Below are 26,661 nucleotides of genomic sequence, written 5' to 3' on the forward strand. Positions count from 1 at the left end.
GACATATTTGTTTAGGGACTGTAACTTTCTCTAGTACTTGTTCTAGGATCTGACCAAAGAGGTTGGGGGAGTCTGCAAACCCCTGGGGCAAGACTGTCTATTGATATTGTTGTCTCCGCCCTGAATAGGGGTCTTCCCACTCAAAGGCAAATATATCGTGGCTATCCTCAGTCAAGGGGCATGCCCAGAAGGCATCTTTCAAATCTATCACTGTACACCATTGATGATCATATGGAATTTTGCTAAGAATGGTGTAAGGGTTGGGAACAACAAGGTGAGTAGTCTGGAGTATTTGATTAATAGCTCTAAGGTCTTGCACCAATTGATACAACCCATCTGATTTCTTGACAGGCACGATTGGGGTATTGTAAGGAGACATACAGGGTTCAAGAAGCCCATCTTTAACAAGACCCTCAATTACAGGCTTTAGCCCTACTCTGATCTCTAAAGGAATGGGATAGTGCTTTTGACTATTTCCCCAGGGGTTTTTAGTTTGATATGTATTGGAAGGATTTGGAGTTTCCCTCTATTTCCTTCCTTTGACCAGACATTGGGATGAATATATTTCTCATCCACAGCAGTGAGTAAATGTAGTGAAGTGATGAATCCTTTAGGGCCCACTGGAAGGCCTATGCCTAGCCTTAACATTAAGTCCCTTCCTAATAAATTAGTTCCTGTTTCAGGAATTAATAAAAATTGGATATGGGTAAATCAATCTTAATATCTGACTTCTGTGCTTTCTAAAACTTTTGCCTTAAATCCTTCTCCTTTTACCCTTGAGACTAAAAGTTCTTCTGAAGCGCAGATGAGACCAGGTGGAAGGAAACAGAGGAGCGTGAAGTCCCTGAATCAACTAGAAAGGTGATAAATTCACGTTTAGGTCCCACCTCCAAATTTATCAAGGGTTCCTGGTGGGACTCAAAATAAAAGAGGCGGAGCCCCTGACTCCCCTATTGTTCCTCAAAAGTCATGAGTGTGTTTCTCTCTTTCTCTCTCTCTAGTTCAGGACACTCGCTCTTGAAGTGGCCTGTTTTTCTACATCGATAACATCTATCTTGTCCTTCTCCCTTCTCAGTCTGAGCATTCTCTGCCCTTGTCCCACCTATACCCCTTGGGGGCTTATTATCTGAGGACCTCAGCCCCCTAAATGGAGGCTTGGATGGGTCTAGGCCCCTCATAATCTCTGGTTCCTTGGAAGCCCTGCTTGGAGATATATGGATTTGGAGCCATCTGCTGGAAGGTAGATAACATAAGTTTTGTCTTGTTTTTGTTTTTCCTTGTCTCTTCTGACATATGCCTTTTGAGCCTCCCTAAGTAGTTCACTCAGGGGATGGTCCTTCCAATTTTCTATTTTTTGTAATTTTTTTGGAATATCTGGCAAACTTTTAGTAACAGAGTGAAGTTTTAACATTCCCTGTCCAAGGGGATTTCCCAGATTAACCCCTGCATATTGTCTCATTTGCTCCCTCTATCTATCTAAGAACCCAGTGGGTCCCTCATCTTTTTCCTGTTTAATATCAAATGCTTTAGAAAGATTTCGAGTTTGGGGTACTGATTCTCAAATTCCTTTTATTATCATCTCTCTTAGGTCCTGTATGTTTTCCTGGTGATTTGCATTGTTATTGTCCCACTGAGGGTCGTGGGTGGGAAATTTATGGTCCATAAGAGGAACAGTTTGGCCAGGAGGGTGCTCACATTCCCAAACCACCATAGCAGCCTTCCAAATCATACTTCATTCCTCCCCTGAAAAGAGGATGCCCAAGATGGACATCAACTTGGCCCAAGTGTATATATGAGACCCTAAAAATTGATCAATTTGATCCGCTACTCCATAAGGGTCATCCAGTAATGGCTGAAGCTCCTTTTTCAAATTATGGACCTCTGAACTGTTAGTCAAGGGAGCATTTACAAAGCCAATAGCTTCCTCCGGCCTTGTGGTACCTCTCCTAAAGGAAAGAAAGTTGGATCTGGCTCTTTGGGTGTGGAGGAAAATGGAAAGTTTTGAATATCTTTTTTACGTTGTTCTATTTTGTGTTGAAGCCCCTTTAAAGAGGGATACTTAATAGGTTGGGAGGGGGCAGGCTCAGAATTCTGCAGAGTTGAGAGTATAAGGAGGGGGGGTCAATATGTGCAGAAGTATCATAAGCAGAGGAGGGATCCACAGCAGCAGCTGGGGGAATAGCACGGGCTGGGGCTCTGCCTGAAACAGCTGGGAAGTAACCTGAAACTGCAGCCGGAGGGACGGCACAAGCTGGGGGACCTGAGACAGGAACCGGAAGGGTGGGATTAGGGGCAGCTGGAAGAGTGATGCAAACAGGGGAGGGACCTGAGAAGGGAAGCGGAGCAGGGGGATTAGGGGCGCTGAAGGAAGGAAGGTGATTTAGAGGATCCCACGTGTTGTGGGTTGTCTAGGCATGGGAACGTCTTCCCTTTTAGAAGGATTGGCTTCTGACTTTCTCCCTCCAGAGTCTAAAGGGTAAAGGAGAACTGGCCCCTGACGCCAGCAGAGGGCGTAATGGATCTCTTCCTGGGAGACAGGGCTCCTATCATTAACATGTTTTATTAAGAGCTGACAAATCCGCTCCTCATTAGACCCCAATTTTGGCCAGAAAAGTGAGGGTTTAAGGATGGGTTCTCAAACCCAAATGAAACAACAATATTTTATCATCTACTATTTTCGTTTGTACTTGGTTCTTTCATTATCTTTCCAATACATTAGCATAAGCCCCAAGGGGCTATCAGAAGGAATTTCATTATTCTCTAGACTTTTTAATTTTCCTGTCTTACTTAAAACATTCCCCACCTTGGGGATTATTAAGGGGGTGGGGTAACCCCTCCAGTTAGAGATTTCTACCCTCCCCCTTCTTAAGGCTTACTGAGGCTTTGGGGAAAAGGGCCCCAATCCCACCTTTTCTGGGATTTCTACCCTCCCCCTTCCTCTTTGTCTACTCTGTTTGCTCCCACCTCTAGTCAATAGATAGCAGCACGAGACTGCAAAGAAGACTCACTCATTCCACAGCCACAATACTTCCATTTATACACTATCAGCCTCCAACTTATCCTGACCACCCAGGAAATACTTTGTGCCTTCACGAAATCTCCTACCTTACTCCGTGCACAAGAATTACCTGGTCCTCTTATTGCCGAGGTCTTGCAAGCTTCTCTTACCCGCTTTGCTGAGAATCCAGATTTATTCATTACAATGGGTGGGCCTTGATCTCCCTCACCCTAGGGCCACCGTAACTAGACAGTAGGACGTGTCCCCATGGGTGGGGTGATGGAAGGCCCCCTTCCCGAAAGAGCATATTCAAATTCCAAAGTTGGACATCAGAACAGTTAGGAATAACGTTCAAAATCCTAAGGAAATTGAACACTCGAACAAAGGATTCTTAGCAAAGCAATTTTACTTCTGCACAGAGGGGTGCCTCCTTGGCTAGTTGCCATGGGAGCACACCTGAACAAAGGGGCACGAGAGCCTTTATTCCTGACACAAGTCCTGCCCCTGTACCCTTTCCCCATTGGTCGGGGTCGGGTCATACAATCTAAACTGATCCCAGTTGGCTAAACATTTGATTTTTCTTAGATAGGGTGGGCACATGAAAGAAATTGGAGGGAAAGGGGAAGGGGTGTCTATAATGAGCCAGAAAGTGAGTCCTCTTTCCAAATAAGGAAAGGAATGTGAGCTGGTACTGATAATGCTTGGTACTGTGGCGTGCCTGGGCATTTAACAAAGGCAAGAAGGGAAAAGGAGAAAAAAAGAAAAATTGAGGGGTACTATGAATTAAAGAATAAAAGATTGATCAGATTATTTGAAGAGAAACCTCATCACATCCCACACTGTGAAGAGGCATGATTGTAAGTTTCCTGAGGCCTTCCCAATCATGCGGAACTGTGAGTCAATTACACCTCTTTTCTTTATGAAGTACCCAGTCTTGGGTATTTCCTTATAGCAATTTGAGAAGGGACTAATATACATGCGTTTTCCTTTAAAAAATAAATGCATATTGTAAGTATATTTAACTTTCTAGCTTGGTAATAGGTATGGGTTGCAGAGAATTACTATGGACTATGGCATATTTTTGGCAATTTATACATTAGTTAATTTTTATGTACTTTTTATTATTAGAGCAAATAAATTCAGCTTCTGGACTGTCATAGGCATCATCTGATCTAACAAACACCATTGCGTCATTCCGAAAAGTGGAAAGCATTAGTAGTTATTCGAATTCAGATAGAAGGGACATAGAGAATTATGGCTTATTTTCATATTCTCCATCTTGGAGTCATAATTTAATCCACGTTATCTTTGTTCATATCTGATAGTTCTTCAGAATTAAAGATATGTTCATGCATCTTTCACCACTTGTAAGAGGGCACAGTGCTTACAGACATGCTCTTCAAATTTTGGAAGTGATACATATTACATTTGGGGTGGATGAATTTAATCCATTTATTAGTTAAGTTGAAAATGAACAACTTTTAGTGGAGCCTGTCAAGTGACAAAGACCTTAGCTGGTTCAGATAAGTATTTACGGGACTCTCTATCTAGGGCTTTTATGACACCAAAGAGCCAATATTTAACTAAACTTATGATGAGGTCAAGGTGTTCAATGGAGCAAATGGTAACCGAAGTCATGGAAATAACAAAGGCAGACCTTAAGCACTGCTCTCTTCTTGGCAAATACAAATTTCTTTATTGTATAAACAGTTACTGATGTTGGAATAAAATTAAAGGATTGAATTAATGGACTACAGATCATTATGGTTATATCTGACATAGATTCAGGCCCTGATCAAAAGCGTGTACTCTAAAACTGTAGAACTATGATTACCTACATTTTCAAGAATGAGAATGTCAACTTCTGTTTTTAGACTCTCTGTCTCTAAGCCTCAGGGCTTTTGAGCATGGTCTTTCTAACAGGAAGGGTAAGGCCCTCCTTGTTGAGAATATGCTTAAGGAAGAGAACCTGGGGCTGGTTCCTGCTTCATTCTGGCTTCAATATTACTTACCTTACGTCAGTATTTCATAATGTGAAACTCATAACTTATCGTTCAGTTTATTTTAGCATTTTTCTTTTCACATTATAGGCTTTTCACATTACTTGGCATTTACCTGCTCTTCCTTGATGAGACCCAAGTCTTTTCCCTCTAGGGATTTTCTAAGGGGAAAACAAGGTATTTAGGGAGTTACTTCATTTGAATTTATTCCAAATATTCAAATTAAGCTATAATGACTTTTTTATTTTAAGTGGTGATGATGTAAAAGTCATAGATTGTGTCTACACACGTAATGAAAATATTTTTTTTCCTGATAAAATAACCCAAGAAATATCTGAAGAGTTAAATTTCTGCGCAAGGTAGGGTATGTCTTCAGTTGGAATCTAGTTCTCTAGGTGTGATGTTTTCTTGTCATATCCTCCATTTCTTGTAAAAATTTGTGAAAGTTCTCAATTTACTCAGATGAGGTAGGGGGAGATACAAAGACATGTTTTTAATGAGGAAAGAAATGGACTTAGGGGTACGCTATTTGAATGAAATTTGAATGACTAAAAAACTGAAGAGTTTGGTTTTTGCCTGTGAGAATGCTCTGTCACTGATTTTTCTATGAAGTTAAATTTCAGCATTTTCCTTGTTAGGTACAAAGCTTAATAGCTGGGCATGTGAATGTTATTATAAATCTTCAATTACAGTAAAGTACTTCTGGTTGCTTCACCATAATTGAGGAATATTTCACATAAAAAAATTTAGTGTTAGTATATTTTTATTCACTTGTGTCACAAGATAAGGGTCTTGTCTAGGTTAATTTCCACTAATTAGGTCAATTTTTACATAGTCATGCAATGATAGTATCTTTTTCTATGAAGAAATTTTCCAGCAGGTGAGAATATTTAACTACCTTCATATATTATGTTTAAGTATCTTTATATTTTGGTCATCTGCCTCGGATAGTGCCATACTTCTCTAACAACTGAGATAATGAGAAGCCTGTGTGGAACTGTGGAAACTATAGCCACTAGGAACTAATTCTGTATCCATGGATCAGCTATTCATTTCATGTGTTTTATGATCACACATAGATACATGAGGTATCAACATCAATGCTCAGTGAAAGAAGCATTGCTTTTTTGGACCATGATGTGACTATTTGAATCTATTGACAAGTATGTACGTTTCCCCCATAAATTAAACAGAAAAATAATATTTGGATCTGATGTATAAGGATGTTATGGTTTAATCTAAACATTCAATTCAGTAAAATGCTAGGCATTATTTAGGTAAGGGGAGTGAGCTTATTATTGTTAAGGCCAACTATGAAGCATACGTATTGTTAGGTTTTTTATATACTTTGCCTTCTGCCATGATTGAAAGCTTCTTGAGACCACCCCCGTCCCCACCACCACAGGCAGAAGCTGCTATGCTTCCTGTACAGCCTACAGAACCGTGAGCCAAGTGTGTCTCTTTTCTTTATAAATTAGCCAGTCTTAGGTATTTCTTTATAGTGGTGTGAGAATGGACTAATACAGATAAAATAAAATACATAAATTGGTGGATAGTATATCTGTGGTGTTAAATTTCAGAGGCAGGGTCATTAGGAGAACAAAACATCTAAAAAGCCTCCTCAGAAGGAAAATAAGGAAGAAAAAAAAGTTGAAGATCATTACTTTCATCCATGTCTACATGGTTACGTAAGAACACAGGGTACCTTTGGTGCACGGAAAAGATAATTCAAGTGCCAAGGTTGACCCATCACCTGTGAGCTCAGATCCAGTTAAATTGAGGGACTCTCCTTTTGCAGGATACTTCTAGGGTATTCAGTCAAATATGTTAGTGAACTGGTTGTAACCTGAGAAATATATTGCAAATGTAGAATAATAATTTTATTACTATTGAAGGTAGAAAAAGAATGAAGGCTATAGGCCAGATACGGTGGGGCTTACACCTGTAATTCCACACTTTGGGAGGCCAAGGTGGGGAGATCACTTGAACGCAAGAGTTTGAGACCAGCCTGGAAAACACAGCAAAACCCTGTCTCTACTAAAAACACAAAAATTAGCCAGGCATGGTGGTGCCTGCCTGTAGTCCCAGTGTCTCGGAAGGCTGAGGCAGGAGGATCGCTTGACCTTCAGGAGGTCGAGGCTGCAGTGAGCCATGATCCTGTCACTGTACTTCAGCCTGGGAACAGAGTGGGATGCTGCCTCAGAAAACAAAAAAAGAATGAAGGCTATAACTCCAAATATTTTGGAAATTAAAGCCATATTATTTAAGAATACTAACTGTTATGGAATGAGAAGGAATTTAGCCCATATTGTTTTTCTGGCTCAAGTTCATTTTTAAATTCTTAAGAATGGCAGCTATCCTTTAGTTAGATGTGACACAATTTCAAGAATAGTCTGAAAACATGAAAAGAGTATCAGACTAGGTATTAAAAAATTATGTCCTGATACTTGCTAGGTGGCCCAGAGAAGTAGTGCTCGTGTTTCTTTATCTATGCTGTCAGGCAGGACAATTGTGTGGCCATTCTGTTACTGAAGGACAGAGGGTAGCTGAGGAGAAAATCATTGAATGGGGAATATCATGATCTAGTTTTGTGCTTGTGAAGCATCAGCTTGGCTTGGCTCCAGTGAAGCTGTGCCCATTGGAAAAACCCAATCACTGCAGGGGTGATGTACTGTGATTAGCTTCTCAGTCAACAGAGACACAGCCTCAAAGGGAGGCGGTTGGAATGAGGCAAGTCTACACATTGTGGAATTCCATGCTATTTCAAAGTGGCACTCTGCCCTCTTGTAGCCCAGGCCTAGAACTGAAAGATGGACATCTTATTAATGATATTTCTTCTGCAATGTGGATTGGAAGCTCTTTACAAATTGAGCTCAAAGTGCAGCGAAATGGCAAGTGTAGTCCCATGAATGATTTTGTAGACAGCTTAGCTGGCTACCTTTGTTGGTAACTTTTCCTATTTAGATAAAATTTAAGCTTCTCTGCCAACCAGCACAAAAGTTGTTTTTCATTTAAGTTCTTGGACACTTAGAACAAGTATTTTAAATGTTTCTTTAAAATCCCCAGAAACTCTAGCCCTGTCAACTTTCCATTAAATGGTGAGATGATTTATTTTTTGGCCAGGTCCTGACTTACTTTGACACTCTAATGCATCATGGGTCCTAGCTCTTCTGTACAAGAAAGTTCATGTGAGTATGTCCTGGATGGGACCAAACTTTCTGTCCCTCTGACATGATATTAAGAAAGTTTTCTTGCATAATCTCTGCCTTCTACTTAGCGGGATCATCAGGTAACTGGCTTTTGGGAATCATAGAGATGACACCAGACACCAAATGAACCTTGGTGATGGCCTTAAATTTTTATTTGAGCATTAAACATATTCCTACTAATTTGAGCTACTATTTTGAAACTGTTAAAATAATTGAATCACCTAATTAGATGCAGTATTATATTATGCTTAAGATATCTATTAATTTGCTTGCTTTATTTGTATATGCAAATTCAGATCTCAGAATGGAGAGACTTTGTCAACAATCTGTAGCTTGCTTTGCTTTAATCTTTTTGGCAAGCTATGGAAATTAACCTCTGACGACAGCACTTTCGCTCCTGGAGGCAGAGACTGGCACTGCCATTGCCTGTGCCCCCACGGTTCAGTACGGTTTTCCTTGGATGAAATCAATTGCATAGATTTAATTAATTTAATTAAGTGTTAAGTATGTACACAGCACAGCATTAGAAATGTGGTGGAAAGAGAATAAATTAGACACCCTTAAGCACGCCCAGAAGAAGATAAAGTCAACATGACATTAAACACATTAACAAAAAAGATAATTTAATTATTGTCAATATGCAACCTCTACAGGTGCACGTAACAAATATCCAGGATGATGGGGGACATTGGGGAGGAAGTGAGGCATTAAGGAGAAGGGGTAATAGAGGGCCCTCTGTTAACAGAGGGCAGAGGCAGGAGGAGGTCGTGAGCTTACATGAATGGAAAATAATGATGACTATCTGAAAAGTGCTCTCCAAACATTCTTATGCTTGTAACTTCCTGTAATTCTTGTGAAAGTGCTGTGAGGCAGACACAAAATTCTTGGATAGATTGTAGAGCACAGAGGTTAGTGACCTGTGCTGTGAACTTGATGACATACTCACCCACAGGCTTAATCAGTTTCACTAGTTACCCAAAACTATCCACTGCAGCAGAAAGTAAGGATAGCAATAGTGTCTATCTCATATGGCTTTTGGGATATTAAAAGGAAAACTCATGAAAATCTTCGCACAGTACCCTGAAATAGTGAGTGCTTTGTACAGTGACTTTAGTTACGATTGCATTGTTTTATTTTCACAAGGTTTGAAGTTTTTGTTGTCAGTAAGTGGCAGATTGGGCCAGAGAACTAAGTCTGATCCCTCCGGATCTACGAACTTTTCCACTGTGCAAGACAGGCTGAGGCTCTGGCAGTAAGAGTTGGGTTTGACTGCAGTGGAGGAAGACCACAAAAAGAGAGGTTGATTACTATGGGAAACAGGTTTGGATGTCAGGCTGAGAAATGGAGATATATATTAGTAGTGAAATAAAATATGATAGATTTGTAGATTTTAAGGCAAAAGGACATTATTATTATTATTGTATAGTATACACCATTTTAAAATATTTTAGGTCTTGAGATTGCTCAAAGAAAATCTTACTTGAAAGTGTAAATGCTTAATACAGATAAGAGGTAAGCTGCTGAGTTTGGAAAGGACAAAGTCCCTGAGACAGCTTCTTTGAATCCCTAGCATTCCACTCATCTACTACACCCACCCCACACTGCAGATGAGGAAATAAACTGAGACCCAGAGAAGTGAGTAATGTAACAATATGTTCTAGGAGTTAGACGGACAACAAAAGAATGAAATCCAGTTGCACTGATTTCCAGGATTGTGTTCTCTCCACTTCTTTAGAACTATTCAAGAACTTTAGAAGTTCTTGGGCTGCAGGTAGGAGAGGCTGGGGTTAGCACCTATTATTGATCTACAAAAAAACCTTTTGGTAGCTGTCTATTTAGTAAAGTGTAGAATACTAAGAATAGGCCTCTAGGTATTTCGAAAAGTCTTAGGGAACAGAGTTTACATCTCCATTTAAAGCAATGGTCTCTAATATATTCTAACCAAGTGGCACACAGCCTCTATTTAAGTGTCTTTAACAAAGATCAATTTGCTACTTACTGGATCAGTTCCCTTACCATGTCATTTGGCTGTGCTAGCAATTGCATTTAGCCAGCTGAGGCTGCTGTTCACTTCTTCAGAGATACAGCACAAAGATTGAGAACTTATGCTTCAAGATGAGATTACCTAAATTCATAATTCCCACTCATCTTAGATGAGATGTTTAACATCTCCAAGCCTCAGTTTCCTCATCCTGAAGATGAGATCTTTTATAGTACACATCTTGTATGATACAAAAAATAAATGCAATTATGCATGTAACAGACACAGTTCATTGACAATACATAGTACAAAATAAAAGTTTTGATATTTTTATTATTCTTTAGAATCCTTTATCTGGTAGCAGCCTTTCATAAGGAAAATTGGAAGTGAGAAAGTGAGTAATGAAGGAGGAGTGATATGGATTTACATTATCCACAGAATGATTTAGACTGATTTAGACTCGTGTGCAGGGATGGTGTCAGTTAAGTTGTAGATCTGAATCTTCTTGGAGCACAGAAAGAGGCTTAAGATTAAATTTTCTTTAATAAGCACATCTGGACAATGATTAGAATACTTGAAAACTTAGTTAATCACCGTACCTTCTACTTTCAGGATTGGAGCATACATATTCCAATATACATACATATAATGAGAATATGCTCTTAATTATGGGATCGTCATTGGATTTTATTACAGAAGTGTTGAATAAAATAATCCCAGGAAGCATAAATCTATCTTACTGGATTGTTATGAAAATGAAATTATATTATGAAGGACAATATCTCATCCCATTTTCAGCATTCAATATTATAAAATAAGCAATACAGATTGTTGTATGAATTTTAGAGTAAGGAAAAGCTGGATTTGAGGTTTACTTCAGTGTTTACTAGTTGTGGGAAATTGCATCACTTTTTTTCACCTCTCTAAGCCTCAGTATCGAATATCTAAGAGTATCTCATAGGATATTCCACTGACTGAGACATAGTAGGGACTAACTGAATATCAGAAATATGTAATAATAATGATAATTCAAATTTGGAAAAAAGACACGTACACAAAAAAGTATAGTTGTTAATAAGTGAATAATCTTTGGCATGTGAACTGTGCTGTGAATTTGATGACACAGTGTCAATGTCATCAAGAGCCTACAAGACTCTTAACCAGCTCTCAGCTAGCATGTTCTAGGCACTCAATAAATGTATGGAATAAATAAGTGAAAATTTATATGACATTTTCTTGGGTGTGTTAATGAAATGAATGTCAGTATCCTAGCTTGGAGTTACCCAAAAGCAAAGGCTAAGAGAACATCTTGTATATATGTAGTTTATTTCAGAAAACAGAACGAAGGTATTGGGGTGAGTGAACAGGGAAAGAAAGAAACTTAACCCAAGATGATGTTAAGGTGATTACCATTTATCAATTGGCTCCTAGTTACTGATGGTCAAAGGTGTTATTCCCTTAATATTTTCAGATGTGTACACCAGAATGATGAGGCAGTGTCTCCTATGTGTCACAGCAGCAAGCAGCACAACAGAATGCAAGAGAGTTGCACCAGTGAAAGGAGGCGTTATCATCGGGATCAGTAGGATGAAGCTGCTGCAAGGTTTTAATTCCTAGCAACTGTTTTCTGTAGCAACAACTAAAGAAAAAAGGTAGGTTAAGAGGGTGTGAGACAGAGTACCAAAAATGCCCAACATACCTGTTGATTAGTAATTAAAAGTAATGCTGATTTTGAAGATTTTTCAGCTCAGAACAATAAGCTTTCATCAGCCCGTCTTAAATGGGGACTTCAAATAATGAGACTGAATTCATTCTTTTGGGCATTACAAAAAATCCAGAACTAAGGAAAATATTCTCTGCTTTGTTTTCGCCATGTGTGTGACCACAGTGTTGGGAAATCTATTCATTGTGGTGACTGTGGCTGCAAGTCGGAGTCTGAGGTCATCTATGTACTTTTTCCTTACTTCCTTGTCTCTCATGGATGCCACCTACTCTTCCATCATTGCTCCTAAGATGACTGTGGACTCTATCTGAGAACACTACCATTTCCCTCGAAGGCTGCATGACCCAGCTCTTTGCAGAGTATTTCTTTGGTGGTGTAGGGATCATCCTTCTCACTGGGATGGTGTATGACTGTAAGCCCCTGCACTACACAACCGTCATGAGTCCACGGGTGTGCTGCTGTTGGTGGTAGAAGCTTGGATGGGGGGATTCATGCATGCCACAATACAGCTTTTTATCATAGATCAAATACCCTTCTGTGGTCCGAATATAATTGACCATTTTATATGTGATTTGTTTCCATTGTTGAAACTTGCCTGCATGGACACCCACATCCAGGGTCTCTTAGTCCTCCTCAACAGTGGGGTGATGAGTATGGCCATCTTCCTTATCCTAATTGCATCCTACATGGTCATCCTGTGCTCCTTGAAGTCTTGCAGCTCTATAGATCAATGCAAAGCCCTCTCCACCTGTGGCTCCCACCTCACAGTGGTCATCTTGTTCTTCGTGGCATGTATTTTCTTGTACATAAGGCCTGTGGTCACTTACCCCATAGACAAGGAAATGGCTATTTCCTTTACTCTTGTTGCACCCATGTTAAGTCTGCTGATCTACACCCTGAGGAACATCAAGGTAAAAAATGTCATAAGAAAACTGTGGATGAAACAGGGGACCCTAGGTGGTCACTAGCTTACATGCTTAGAGTAAATTTTTAATGTAAGACCAGTAAGGTTTTACCCTCCTCAATCCTCTAATCCACTGGATACACAGGAGCCAGAGGCGTTTTTAAAAATTTTTTCATTTGGAGACAGGGTCTCATTTTGTCTCCCAGGCTGGAGTGCAGTGGCATAATCAGGTCTCACTTCAGCCTCAGCATCCCGAGCTCGAGCAATCCTCCTGTGTCAGCCCCCAAGTAGCTGAGACTACACCTGGCTAATATTTTGTATTTTTAGTAGCGATGGGGTTTCACTATGTTGCCCAGGCTGGTCTCAACCTCCTGGACTCAAGTGATCTGGAATTACAGGCATGAGTCGCCACGCCCAGCCCAGAGGCATTTTTAAGCACACACTACAGGCCAAGAAAACACAGTGTCCTGCCTAATCATGGTATTGCCTATACCTCCAGCCCACTACACCAGCACATTTTGTATTTCATCCCCTTTTTCACAGAGCTCTAGAGACAATTCAAACAAACAACAACAAAACAACCAACCACAGTATTTTGAATAATCTGAGCCTTTCCCAGTTCAGGGATTTTGGTTTTCTTCTCTCTACTGCAGTGATCTTTCCCAGAGCCTTTGGCTGGCTGGCTCCCTGTCATTGTTTTTATCTTCAGATGGACTGCTCCCTCCTCAGAGGACTCTTTCCTGGTGATGTTCTGTGGTCATTCCCTTCAGTTATTTTCTAATTCCACATACTAGTTATATCCTTATTATTGATGATCACAAATTATACTTTAAAAAAATTTGTTTTGGCTTTTATCTTCTGTTTTCTCTAAAAGATTGTAATGCTTGTCAAGGCACAAATTATGTTTATTCACGGGTGCTGTAAACCCAATAATTAGAACACTCCCAGTCAACTAGTATGTGCTTACTAAATATTATTGAATGAATGTAAGTCTAAAAGAGACTTTGAGTGAAAACAAAAATTGCGAATAAATATAAAGAAAGAAGTGGGGAGGGCAAATACATATATGCACTGTAGGAGTTAGAATCCCCTATTTGCCTGGTGCCAAGTTGTGTCTTTGGAAGCAAAGACAGTCTCAGCTTATTAGTGTAAAATTTAATAAGGGAGCCACCACTTTACCAAAGTTCTCTACTACCTCTTCTTACTCATGGGAGAAGCAGAATAAGGTTCACTGTTGGAATCTAAGGTTCTGTCTTAGAGCCCAGGCTTGGAGGCATGCACCTGTGGTCCCAGCTACTCCAGAGGTTGAGGTCGGGGCAGAAGGATGGTTTGAGCTCAGGAGTTCAAGACCACGCTGGGCAACAGAGCAAGACCCCATATCTAAAAAATAGTTTTTAAAAAAGTGTCTATGTCTTGGAATTATATGTTCTTTATGGTATGTATCTATTTTATTAACTGTGAGAGAATGGTTTTGCTGAGATTTGAGATTTAAATTTCCAAATCCAAAGGATGTTTATTTTCTCCCAGATCCTCCTGTGAAAAGTGAAAAAGCTTTCACTAGAAAGACACTAATACTGTTTTAAATTGCCCCCCTTGATGAAGTAGATGGGACGCCTAAGGTTATAGCAAGATTTAGCATTCTCTTTTCTTATTAAAACAAATATATAGGCCGGAAGTCATGGCTCATGCCTGTAATCTCAACACTTTAGGATGCCAAGGTGGGCAGAGCACGAGGTCTGGAGATCAAGACCAGCCTGGCCAATATGGTGAAACCCCATCTCTACTAAAAATACAAAAATTATCCAGCATGGTGGCAGTTGCCTGTAATCCCAACTACTCTGGAGGCTGAGGCAGGAGAATCACTTGAACCCAGGGGGCGGAAGTTGCAGTGAAATGAGACTGCACCATTGCACTCCAGCCTGGGCAACAGAGCTAGACTCCATCTAAAAAAAAAAAAAAAAGTGTGTATATATATATATATATATGTAAAAGTGTATATATATATGTGTGTGTGTGTGTATATATATATATATATATACACACACATACACATAATAATTATAGGATGTTACAATATTTGAAAAAAACACAATGTTTAAATAAAAATGTTTATTTTAAAATAAAAATATATATGGGCAATCGCCAATTATATGAAATAATTCTTAGGTTCATTCATTCATTGAAGAATATTTGCTGAGTTTGTAAAAAGTTTCACATATTCTTCCAGGAACTGGGTATACAGTGTTAAGAAAATATGTTTTCATCATGTGTTGGAGTTTACATTTTAGTTCAGGAGATGACATATAGAACTGAAGATAAAATCGTACAGATAATTCTCAGAAAATTGTAATGAAGTGGTGTTGCACGACTAGTTATAATTATAGTTAGGTGGACATGGGGGCTTTTTTTGCGAGGAATTTCTAAACTGAGATTTCAATGATGAGATAGAACAAACTTTAAGCATTTCGGCTGGATGTGCATTCTAGGCAAAAGAGAAAAGGTTATGCAGAAACCCTAAGGCAGTCACTAGCCTGAAGTAAAGAAGGTCCAAAATTCAGTGCACAGTGGACAAGGGGAAATGCAGTGCAAGGTGGGATATGAAAGGTAGGCAGGGCTCTGATCAGAGAAGGCTATTACTTTTTAATCATTAGTTTATTGAGTTTACAGAAATTGATGCTTAAATTAATAATAATCACATCCTGTATTAATCCATTTTCATGCTGTTGATAAAGACATGATAAAGACATACCCAAGACTGGACAATTTAAAAAAGGAAGAAGTTTAATGGACTTACAGTTCCACGTGGCTGGGGAAGCCTCACAATCATGGCAGAAGGTAAAAGGCATGTCTCACATGGTGGCAGACAAGAAAAGAGAGCTTGTACAGGGAAACTCCCCTTTTTAAAACTATCAGATCTCTAAATCGTCTCTCTCAAATTCAAAGTTGAACAGATCTCTAGAGCAGGGGCACAATGCCAGTCTCTTTGATAAAACATAGCAAGAATGACCTTTACTCTCCAATAAGTTCCTTATCTCCATCTGAGACCACCTCAGCCTGGACTTCACTGTCCATATCACTATAAGCATTTTGGTCACAACTATTCAGCAAGTCTTTAGGAAGTTCCAAACTTTCCCTCATCTTCCTTTCTTTTTCCAAGCCCTCAAAACTGTTCCAATCTCTGCCCATTACCCAGTTTTAAAGTTTCAGGTATCTTTATAGAAATACCCTACTCCTAGTACCAATTTTCTGTATTAGTCTGTTCTCACATTACTATAAAGAACTACCTGAGGCTGGGTCATTTGTGAAGTAAAGAGGTTTAATTGACTCACAGTTCCACAGGCTGTGCAAGAATCATGGCTGGGAGGCCTCAGGAAACTTAATCATGGTGGAAGGCAAAGAGGAAGCAAGCACACCTTCACTACTTCACATCAAAAGAGAGAGTGAAGGGGGGAAGTGCTACACACTTTTAAACAACCAGATCTTGGGAAAACTCACTCACTATTATGAGAACAGCAATGCGGAAATCCACCCCATGAGCCAATCACCTCCCATCAGGTCCCTCTCCCAACACTGGGAATTACAATCTAAGACAATGAGATTTGGGTTGGGGACACAGAACCAAACCACAGCAGTGTCCATCAACAGATGACTGGATAAAGAAAATATGCTGTGTGCATATGTGTGTATATCAATATACCATGGAATACTAAAAAAAAACCTATTGTTACAATGTTCACAATTTGAACAGTGGGTACAATAAAAGCTCAGACTTTACCACCTCATAATATATCCATGTAAGAAAACTGCACTGTACCCCTAAAATCTATAACAATAAAAACAAAAAAAAGGCAAATAAATAAATAAAAACCCTACCCATCATGGTCTTATAGATGACTTCAGAAACTGAGCATCAAAATTCTTTGCATATGGCTTCCATTTAACTTTTGCTATTTCAAGAGTACCACATAGTTTTTGTGGTCTGCTTAACAATATTTTAGAATTAGGGCTCAGCTCAGTGACTCATACCTATAATCCTAGCACTTTGGGAGGCAAAGGTAGGAGGATGGCTTGAATGAGTCCAGGAGTTCAAGACCAGCCTGGGCAACACAGTGAGACCCCATCTCTACAAAAAATACAAAAAAAAAAAAAAAATAGATGGATGTGGTGGTGTGTGTCTGTAGTCCCAGCTACTTGAGACCAGAGGATTTCTTGAGCCCAGGAGTCTGAGGCTGTAGTAAGCTGTGATTGTGCCACTGCACTCCACCCAGCCTTGGTGACAGAGCAAGACACTGTCTCAAAAGAGAAATTAAAAATTAGAAAAGCCATAATATTTTAGGATTAAATACCTGGGTTCATTTTACATGTCTTCAGCCTGCCTTATGTCAGAAAACAAGAAAATGCCTTGATAGTATGATATCTTGAGTCTATGTAAGAACTTTATGATGGCCACATTCTTAGTTCAATTATAAAATTAAAGAAGTGAAAGGATCATAATGAGATCCCTAACTTCAAATATTTGTAATCTGCTTGATAATTTTTATAGTTTCAGAAGTAGGTCTAGAATCTATGTCTTCTACTTAATAGATAAGAGCTCTTCTGATCATTCATGCTGAAATCATTACTGGTCAGTTATATTAAAAATATTTCTTTTCTATATTCTATACATCCCCCAAACTAATTCACATTAAGTAGTTTTACTAATAAAACACATTACTTAGCAGCTCAAAGCCTGACTTTTTGTTTTAAAACCCTCTTGACTTCTGGAATAAATCTTGGTCTTCATTTTTTAATAAGTGCTGTTATTAATAGTTTATTAATCACGAATATCTGCGTATTTGAATTTGAAAATTTAATTCTATTCATGATTTAAAGGCATAGCAAACTAGGAATAGAAGGGTACTTTAAAATAAAGGAGATATTCCTTAAAAACTACTGCAAATTCATTGAACCATAAGGTGAGCTTCCTTCCCATTTTACTGGGAAAATGTAAGTGATAAGAAGAGAACTTCCAGACTCTTAAAAATATATAAGCTGCACCAATCTGCCAACATCCATTCACTTCTATGCTGTCTCCCTACCTGCTACTACACGTAAATTATCTGTTCCCCAATTCAAAGCCAATAAAACCACTTTGTTGTGTGCTGGACTGAGGTCGTGCTCTTGTTGCTTACACAAGGGCATTGGTCTAACAATCTCTTCTGTTTCTTCTTTCATTGACATTTCCTTCTCTATTAGATCATTACATCAGAAAAGAAGCAATTTTAAAATCTCTTATCTTTAAAAACAATTCTTCCATTAAGCCTACTTCTTTCATCAATTGTTATCCCATTCCATTCTTTCTCCTTTGTAGCAAAACTCAAGAGATATCTATGCTTGTCTCCTACTTCTCTCTTTTCATTCTTTGATAGTGCCTTTTAGTCATACTCAATATCTAATACTTTCTGAAAATGCTTTTCTCAAGGACACCAATGACCCCTGTATTATGACATTTAATGGTCACTTCTCATTTCTAATTTTATTAAATCAGTTAGCAACATTTAAATCAGTTTTCCTTGTCAGACTCTCTAAACATAACCAAGATTCCCCAATTAGTAAATATGTCCATCTCAGACTTCTGTCTTGAAGTTAAGACTTGGAAATCCAATCTCTTTCATGTCATTTCCATCTGAATGACTAATAGATTCCTTGAACTGAACAGGTCTAGAGATGTACTTCTGATTCTTCCCCCATTCTCAACCCTACTCTAATCACATTTTCTATCTCAGTGGATGGTACATTTGGTCTATCTCATACCCCAAATCCAGTCTATCAGGAAATCCCATAGACTCAATCTTCAACATGTATTCTAAATTCAACCATTTCTAATCACTTTTAGAGCTGTCACCCAGTGCCAAGCCACATTATCTTTTACCTGGATTATTGCAATTGCCCCTTACCTACTCCTGCTTTTATTTCAATTTCCCCCAGTCCAATATTTGATTCTCAACATCACACTCAGAGGTGTCTTTTAACTTCACAAGTCAGTCACATCATTTCACACCTCTACTCAAAACTTTGCAATAGCTCTCTATGTCACTCAGGGTAAAATCTAAAACTACTATAATTGTTAACTATCTGACAGCTATACTCTGGCTGCCCTATTATTTCTCTGAACACCTCTCTTACAACAAACAGCCTTTCTGTTCCTCTTACTGGCCAGGTATACTCTTGCTATAAAACCTTTACATAGGCTATTTTCTCAGCCTGGAAAACAACGAAGACGGGGAGAAACCAGTGCAGAAAGGCTGAAAATTCCAAAAACCAGAATGCCTCTTCTCCTCCAAAGGAACACAACTCCTAGTCAGCAAGGAAACAAAACTGGATAAATGAGTTTGGTAAATTGACAGAAGTAGGCTTCAGAACATAGGTAGTAACAAACTTCTCCAAGCTAAAGGAGCATGGTCTAACCCAATGCAAGGAAGCTAAGAACCTTGAAAAAAGGTTAGAGAAATTGCTAACTAGAATAACCACTGTAGAGAAGAGTTTAAATGACCTGATGGAGCTGAAAAATACAGCACAAGAACTTCGTGAAGCATACACAAGTTTCAATACCCAAATCAATAAAGCAAAAAAAAAGGGTATCAGTGATTGAAGATCAACTAAATAAAGTGAGAAGACAAGATTAGAGAAAAAAAGAGTGAAAAGAAATGAACAAAGCCTCCAAGAAACATGGGACGATGTGAAAATACCAAATCTATGTTTGATTGGTGTACCTGAAAGTGACGGAGAGAATGGAAACAAGTTGGAAAATACTCTTCAGGAGGGAAAATGTGGAGTGGGAGCCCCCACACAGAGTCCTCACTGAAGCACTGCCTACTGGAACTGTGAGAAAAGGGCCACCATCCTCCAGACCCCAGAATGATAGATCTACCCACAGCTTGCCCCATGCACCTGGAAAAGCTGCAGGCACTTGACGTTAGCCCACGAAAGCAGTCACAGGGACTGCACCCTGCAGAGCTACAGGGGTGGAGCTGCCCAAGGCCTTGAGAGCCCAAATTCTTTTGCGTCTCTGTGCCTGGATATGAGACATGTAGTCAAAGGAGATTATTCTGGAGCTTTAGGGTTTAATGACTACGCTGCTGGGTTTTGGACTTGCATGGAGCTTATAGTACCTTTGTTTTGGCCAATTTCTCACTTTTGGAATGGGGCCATTTGCTTGCCCAATGCTTATACCCCCATTGTATCTTGGAAGTAACTAACTTGTTTTTGGTTTTATAGGCACACAGGAGGAAGGGACTTGCCTTGTCTCAAATTAGACTTTGGACTTGGACTTTTAAGTTAATGCTAGAATTAGTTAGGATCTGGAGGGACTGTTGGAAGGCATGATTGTGTTTTGAAATGTGATAAGGATGTTAAATTTGGGAGGGGCTGGGGCAGAATTACATGGTTTGGTTCTATGTCCCCACACAAATCTCATGTTGAATTGTAATTTTCAATGTTGTGGGAGGGAACTGTGGGGGGTGATTGGATTATGGGGGCAGATTTCCCCCTTGCTGTTTTCGTGATAGTTAAGTTCTCATGAGATCGGGTTGTTTAAACATATGTAACACTTTCCCCTTCACTCTGTGTCTCCTGTTCCACCGTAGTAAGATGTGCTTGCTTCGCCTTCACTTTCCATGATTGTAAGCTTCCTGAGGCCCCAGCCATGCTTCCTGTACAGCCAGCAGAACTATGAGTCAATTAAATCTCTTTTCTTCATAAATTTCCTGGTCTCAGATAGTTCCTTATAGCAGTATGAGAACTAATACATCTATATTCCACAAATTTTCCTTTAATCTCAGAACATTACACCTTCTACTTGTCAGGAAAATAGGAACCAAAACAGAATCTCTCAGCCTTAAGCTTCTTTATCAATGGTATGAAAATTCTCACCAGACAACTCTTGTCACTCTTGTCCCTCCACAGAAGCATCAATTTGAACTATCTACATTCAAAAATACCTTCACAAGAGCTAAGGAAACCAGCTGAGATATTATAGTACCAAGTGTAGCACAGAAATAAGAAAAGATGCATCGAAGACCATAGAAAGCATGATTTTACATTACCTGTGTCATCACCTGTGTTCCCCACAATCCCAGGCAGCATGGCATTGAGTGAAATAGCCTCTGCATGAAGGAAGGAGAGGGAAGTGAGCACTGGACTTTGCCTCAGACTCTAATATCAGAATAGCCCCAGTAAAATTCAGCAGTAGCCAGTACCCCATGGCCCCAGGTTCCAGGACTCCCTTGCTAACTTGGTCTCTGCACCCACACCATTGCCAAGCCAAATCCAATGGCTCCAGGTTTCAGGCCTACCCCAGTGTGAGGCAGGCTCCATAGCCCTAGTCATAAGGTCCATATCCACAGATCCAGACTCCAAGCTGACCCTCAGGTCCAGGCTCCTGGCCTGCCTAGTACCAGGCCAGCCCCTGTGACCCCAGTTTCCAGCTCTGCACCAGGTTCCAGACCAGCTCAGAGCAAGGTTGGCCTACACAGCCCCAGGCTTCAGGCCTACTCCAGCATCAGGTCAGCACCCCTGGCCTCAGGTACCAGACTAGCACTCACAGACACAGGCTCCAAGCTTATGCAGTATGAGACTGGTTCCTGTGGCCCCACCCACCAGGCTGACCCCAGCATTCCTACACTTTAGCAGACCTAGGACTCAGGGCTTCTTGAATACCCAGGGTCCAGGCCCATCCCAATAAACCCCAGCACTGGGCCACCTCTGCTGGACCCAGGCTCTAGGACTGCTACTGCGGACCTAGGTTTCAGGCCAGCACCTGAGGCCCCAGGACCCATCCATCCATCATGAACTCAACCCCTAGACTAGCACTTATACACCCAGTCTCCAGTCTGGCCCTTGAAGACCCAAGTTTTAAGCAGATCCCACAGCTCCATATTCCAGAACCCCCTGATTCCAGGCACCAGGCCAGCCCCTGCAATCTCAGACTCCATACTGGTCTTTGTAGACCCAGGGTCCATTCCTGCCCCAGCACTAGGCTAGCTCCAGGCTCCAGGACAGTCCATAAGGCCCCATTCTATTGAGAATAGAGGAAAGTTTTGCTTTTGTTTTCTGGTCCTGGACTTTGGGAGTGTGTCAGTTTGTTTTGAAACCAAAAGTTGAGAGCAGAAAAGGTGATTCCATGCAAAGTTGCAGTCAGCAGAAGCTGAAGGAGAGAAGATAGTAGCAGAGCCTTCTTCTAGAGTGTCTCTATTCTCCACCTCTGGATGTCATCATACATGAGGGCTTGGCTGAGTGTCATTGATTCTCAATGGCAATGTGGGAAAGCATGGTACCTACTCCAAGGCACACCATTCTGTCTTGGGGTAGAAAGAAAAAATACATACTCTTGAATTCATCATGAGAACATGTCTTCTAGGTAATCATCCTACAGGAAGTCGGTATCTCTGTCACTTTAAATTGCCCAATCTTTGGTAGTTGGAAATCCTGCCATGGAAGTCCCCTGGGTCAGTCATTAATAAAAATTTCACTATCTCCGAGAATAATCAGACACATGACCTTGAATACCAGCATTCCCCATTCTTCAGAGCAACCATACCATTTAGACCAGACATGGGTTCAGAAAAAAACATATTCTCTAAACTCTGACCTTTGCCTAAAACCACCCCATATCCTAGGCTAGGCTCAACAATGCCACAATTAGCAAAACAGCCCTATAATGAAGGTTTCCAAATCTTATCCTCAACAATAGCCACAGACATATCTTTAACCCAAGTTCAACTGCATTTCTAAAACCAGCCACTAATGACGTTTGTGGGTGCCAAGTGAGAGTAAATGAAGGACCTGACTATTGTTTTGCCAAACATTCCAACAAGGCCAATTACTAATCCTCTGGGTACTTGAAAGGTCAGTGCATTGCCAAATCCTGAAGTCTGTGATAGTCTATTTAAATATTTCTCTAGAGTCAATGAAGAAAGAACTACAAAAAAGGACCTGTGTGCAAATGACAGCAGCAGAGACAGGAACCAAAAAGATGAAGATGTGTTTGGGAGACACCACTCCTGAGCTTAGTGGGTTTCCAAGAAAACAGAATTGAAAGAAGAACTTGAATCAGAAATAAAAGGAATGCTCTCACCACATTTTTCAGGGACTCAAGAAAGCAAAATTTCATCAGAATAGATTTGAGAAAACAATATCCAATCAGGTGGATTTGATTCACTTATTCATTTTATAGTTGCATTTTCCAAATTTGAAGAATGTTGCATTATTCCTAGTTTTTAATTTGGACTGAATTTAGTCCTAAGAGATCTGAAAAATAGATACATTTTGAAGATTGGCTTATACATTCATAGGAATCCCAGGAAGTGAGTAGACACTAAATCCTAGAGATGATGAAGTTTTCTAACTGAAACAGCTTGTTTTCTTAGTAAATTCAGACTGACAATGGAAAGCAACATAAACTGAAACGTCAGAATTGAGAGAGCCGTCTAGAGAATTCCAACGTCCCACTTGTCAGCTGGTGGAGTCTATTTGTGGCCGTGTTCCATGCCTTCAGGAGAAGAAAGCAGTGACCGCACTCAATCTAAAATGGAGGAATCCACAATCAGCTAGATCCAGGTCAGTGAAAACTAAATCTTTTCTCCCAAATTTTAAGCAAATTAACTTGTTTTAGCCAATTTGTTTTCAGTGAAGTAGTCTTTGTCATTACATACCCTACTTGAAGTTTCGTGTTTTTCTCTGAAAATGAATTTGGACACACTGACATAAAAATATCAATAGAAAAGTCTATGTATAATGTTGCCAGACCAGGCCGGGCGCAGTGGCTCACACCTGTAATCCCAGCACTTTGGGAGACCGAGGCAGGTGGATCACGAGGTCAGGAGATCGAGATCATCCTGGCTAACACGGTGAAACCCCGTCTCTACTAAAAAATACAAAAAAAAATTAGCCGGCACAATGGTGGGCGCCTATAGTCCCAGCTACTCGGGAGGCTGAGGCAGGAGAATGGCATGAACCCAGGAGGCAGTTTGCAGTTAGCCAAGATCGCGCCACAGCACTCCAGCCTGGGCCACAGAGCGAGACTCCGTCTCCAAAAAAAAGTTGCCAGATCAGATGCTGCTAAGAACTACTGAAGTCACTTTTAAAACATTATGGTCAACATTTATAGCTCACTGAATACACTGATTTTGTAGATTTCTGTTTGTCATGCTTGAAATGTTTTTCCACTTTTCGTGACTTCTATATTGCTACATTGAAGTTAGAATTGGTGAATTAAATCCATTAAGAATGATTAACCATATAGTCACCATCTACAGAAGCCATAAATAAAGAGGAAGCAACTTAGCAACTGAGTTTTCCTGAAAACCAAAGATATTTAAATGAAGCTCCGAGGTCATGATGCTTACTGATTTCTGTTTCTAGAAATTTTTGAGGAAAACTATGTGGTTACATTTTTGCCAGGGGTTAGGGAAAGAAGGAGAAAAGGGGGAGGAGAAGAAATAAAATATCTTACGCTCTTTTGTAACAACATGTTCTTACTCTTGAAGCTCTTGGGATTATTCAAAAATATCTACATTTTTAAATATATTCAATGTTTTCAGGTAGCAATACCAATTTCCAGTTGTTTACCAGTCAGCAATGAAAACTACAAGTTCATCTTAATTGACCGAACTTATGCCAAAAGAGAAAATTGCATCATCTCGGGTGACCCTAACATTTCTGTCTTGCCAATGGAAAACATCATGACTCATTTAATTCCATTTGTAAGATGTGAGTGGGGAAATATATCTAATCCAGTGCGTAATTCTATATGTGATAAAAGTCCAACTGAGAGGAAAATGTATTTATGAAATACTGTTAAATTGTATAACTTTGCACCATTTACATAGACACAATTAAAAGATGCAGAAAGAGTGAGCATGAAAAAAAGGGTCATTTAGAGATAGATGCAACATTCAGGGATGTTGAATGAATTATCCTTAATGAGTTGTTATTGCAATAGTTACCCAGCATTCCAAAAGAAAAATATCTCCATTTGCAGTTCTGTCTCTGTGTACATGTGCATTTATATGATAGAAAAGGACAATAGATCACAGAACACAGCGGCTTAGATTTAGTGAGGCTTTGCACTTTAGTATCTAATATGCATATTAGTATCTAATATACATACTGGATTCATATACCTATAAATAACCATAACAAAAGAAAGTATAATTTCAACACATTTGTTATTGATAAGATTTGTCCTCTCTAAAAATGAAAGAAAGCCATATGTGAAATTTTAGAACCAGAAAGGAAGTTTGGAAGTCAACATTTACAACAAGATCTTGTTTTATTGTGGTACTTGTAAGATATTATCACTATTTCATTAATATATGAATTAGGAGAAATCTAATCTTCTGTTCCTCTTTACAGCTCCGCAAAACAGCAGAGATGAGTGGCAATGTAGCTCCATCATCCCCAAAAACCAGGACTAAAGAGGTGATGAAATATTTTAGTATTGAATTTAAAATATCATCATTCAGAAATACTGTTTTTTTCAGATGGGCCATCTACACACAACCTGAGCTAAATCTATGAAAAACATGAACAATGTAACAGAATTCATCCTGCTGGGCCTCACTCGCAATCCAGAACTGCAGAAATTCTTGTTTGTTATGTTTTTAATCATCTACTTGATCACATTGGCAGGTAACCTGCTCATCTCAGTCATCATCTTCATCAGCCCAGCCCTGGATTCCCCCATGTACTTTTTTCTGTCCTATTTGTCCATTATAGATGTTTTCTACTCTTCTTCTATAGCCCCTAAAATGATTTTTGACTTGATCTCTGAAAAGAACACCATATCCTTCAATGGCTGCATGACTCAGCTCTTCACAGAACATTTCTTTGCGGCAGCTGAGATCATCTTATTAAGCGTCATGGCCTACGACCGCTATGTGGCCATCTGTAAGCCCTTGCATTATGCAACCTCATGAGTCAACCTATGTGTGGATTCCTGATGGGGGTGGCTGGGATTCTGGGATTTGTGCATGGAGGGATCCAGACTTTGTTCATAGCCCAGTTACCATTCTGTGGCCCCAATGTCATCGACCACTTTCTATGTGATTTAGTACCTCTTCTAGAGCTGGCCTGCACAGACACTCACACCTTGCGGCCTCTGATAGCTGCCAACAGTGGATCACTGTGTTTCCTCATTTTTTCCATGCTGGTTGCTTCCTATGTCATCATCCTGTGCTCCCTAAGGACTCATATCTCTGAAGGGCGTCACAAAGCTCTGTCTAGTTGCACCTCTCATATCTTTGTTGTCATCTTATTCTTTGTCCCTTGTTCATACCTGTATCTAAGACCTCTAACCTCCTTCCCCACTGACAAAGCTGTGACTGTGTTTTGCACCCTATTTACACCTATGTTGAACCCTTTAATCTATACCCTCAAAACTAAGGAAGTAAAAAATGTCATTAAGAAGCTCTGGAAGCAAATAATGAAAACTGATAATAAGTCTGATGACACAAACATTTAGGCAAGAATATCTGGTGATATTTTATAGAGATTTATTCTATTTCTTGATCGATGAAACTTGGGACAGTCAATTATCTTATTCTGTCTCCATCAATTTTTATTAGGAGGACATATAGTAGGCTGCGCTGACCTATTCATTAAGGCCCAGTAGTAGTGCCAACAGACCATGATACTTTTAGGAGCCCTTGAAATGCTTAATTTCTTTAAAAGAAGAAGAAGAAAATGAATATAATCTAAGTACAACTGGATTATATTTATCTTTATGCCAATACACTCATAAAATACAACTTTTAATACTTTTTATGGAGGAAAGAACTTACAAGGGCAAAAGTTTCAAGGGCTCACA

General features: G+C 39.7%; 2 protein-coding genes across 2 annotated transcripts; both read left to right on the forward strand.

Annotated features, from left to right (window-relative positions):
* Positions 1–11,968: 11,968 nt before the first annotated feature.
* On the forward strand, positions 11,969–12,879 carry LOC111544818 (olfactory receptor 4C6-like). Its single transcript, XM_023215465.2, is given in 4 exon segments — positions 11,969–12,053; positions 12,056–12,212; positions 12,214–12,365; positions 12,368–12,879. Coding segments are annotated over 4 exon segments (906 nt in total).
* A 12,499-nt stretch (positions 12,880–25,378) lies between these two features.
* Positions 25,379–26,316, forward strand: LOC111551345 (olfactory receptor 4C45-like). The gene is given in 2 exon segments (XM_023225235.2): positions 25,379–25,763; positions 25,766–26,316. Coding segments are annotated over 2 exon segments (936 nt in total).
* The last annotated feature ends 345 nt before the right edge of the window (positions 26,317–26,661 follow it).

Source organism: Piliocolobus tephrosceles, chromosome 13 (assembly GCF_002776525.5).
Source record: "Piliocolobus tephrosceles isolate RC106 chromosome 13, ASM277652v3, whole genome shotgun sequence".
NCBI classification, from domain to species: domain Eukaryota; kingdom Metazoa; phylum Chordata; class Mammalia; order Primates; family Cercopithecidae; genus Piliocolobus; species Piliocolobus tephrosceles.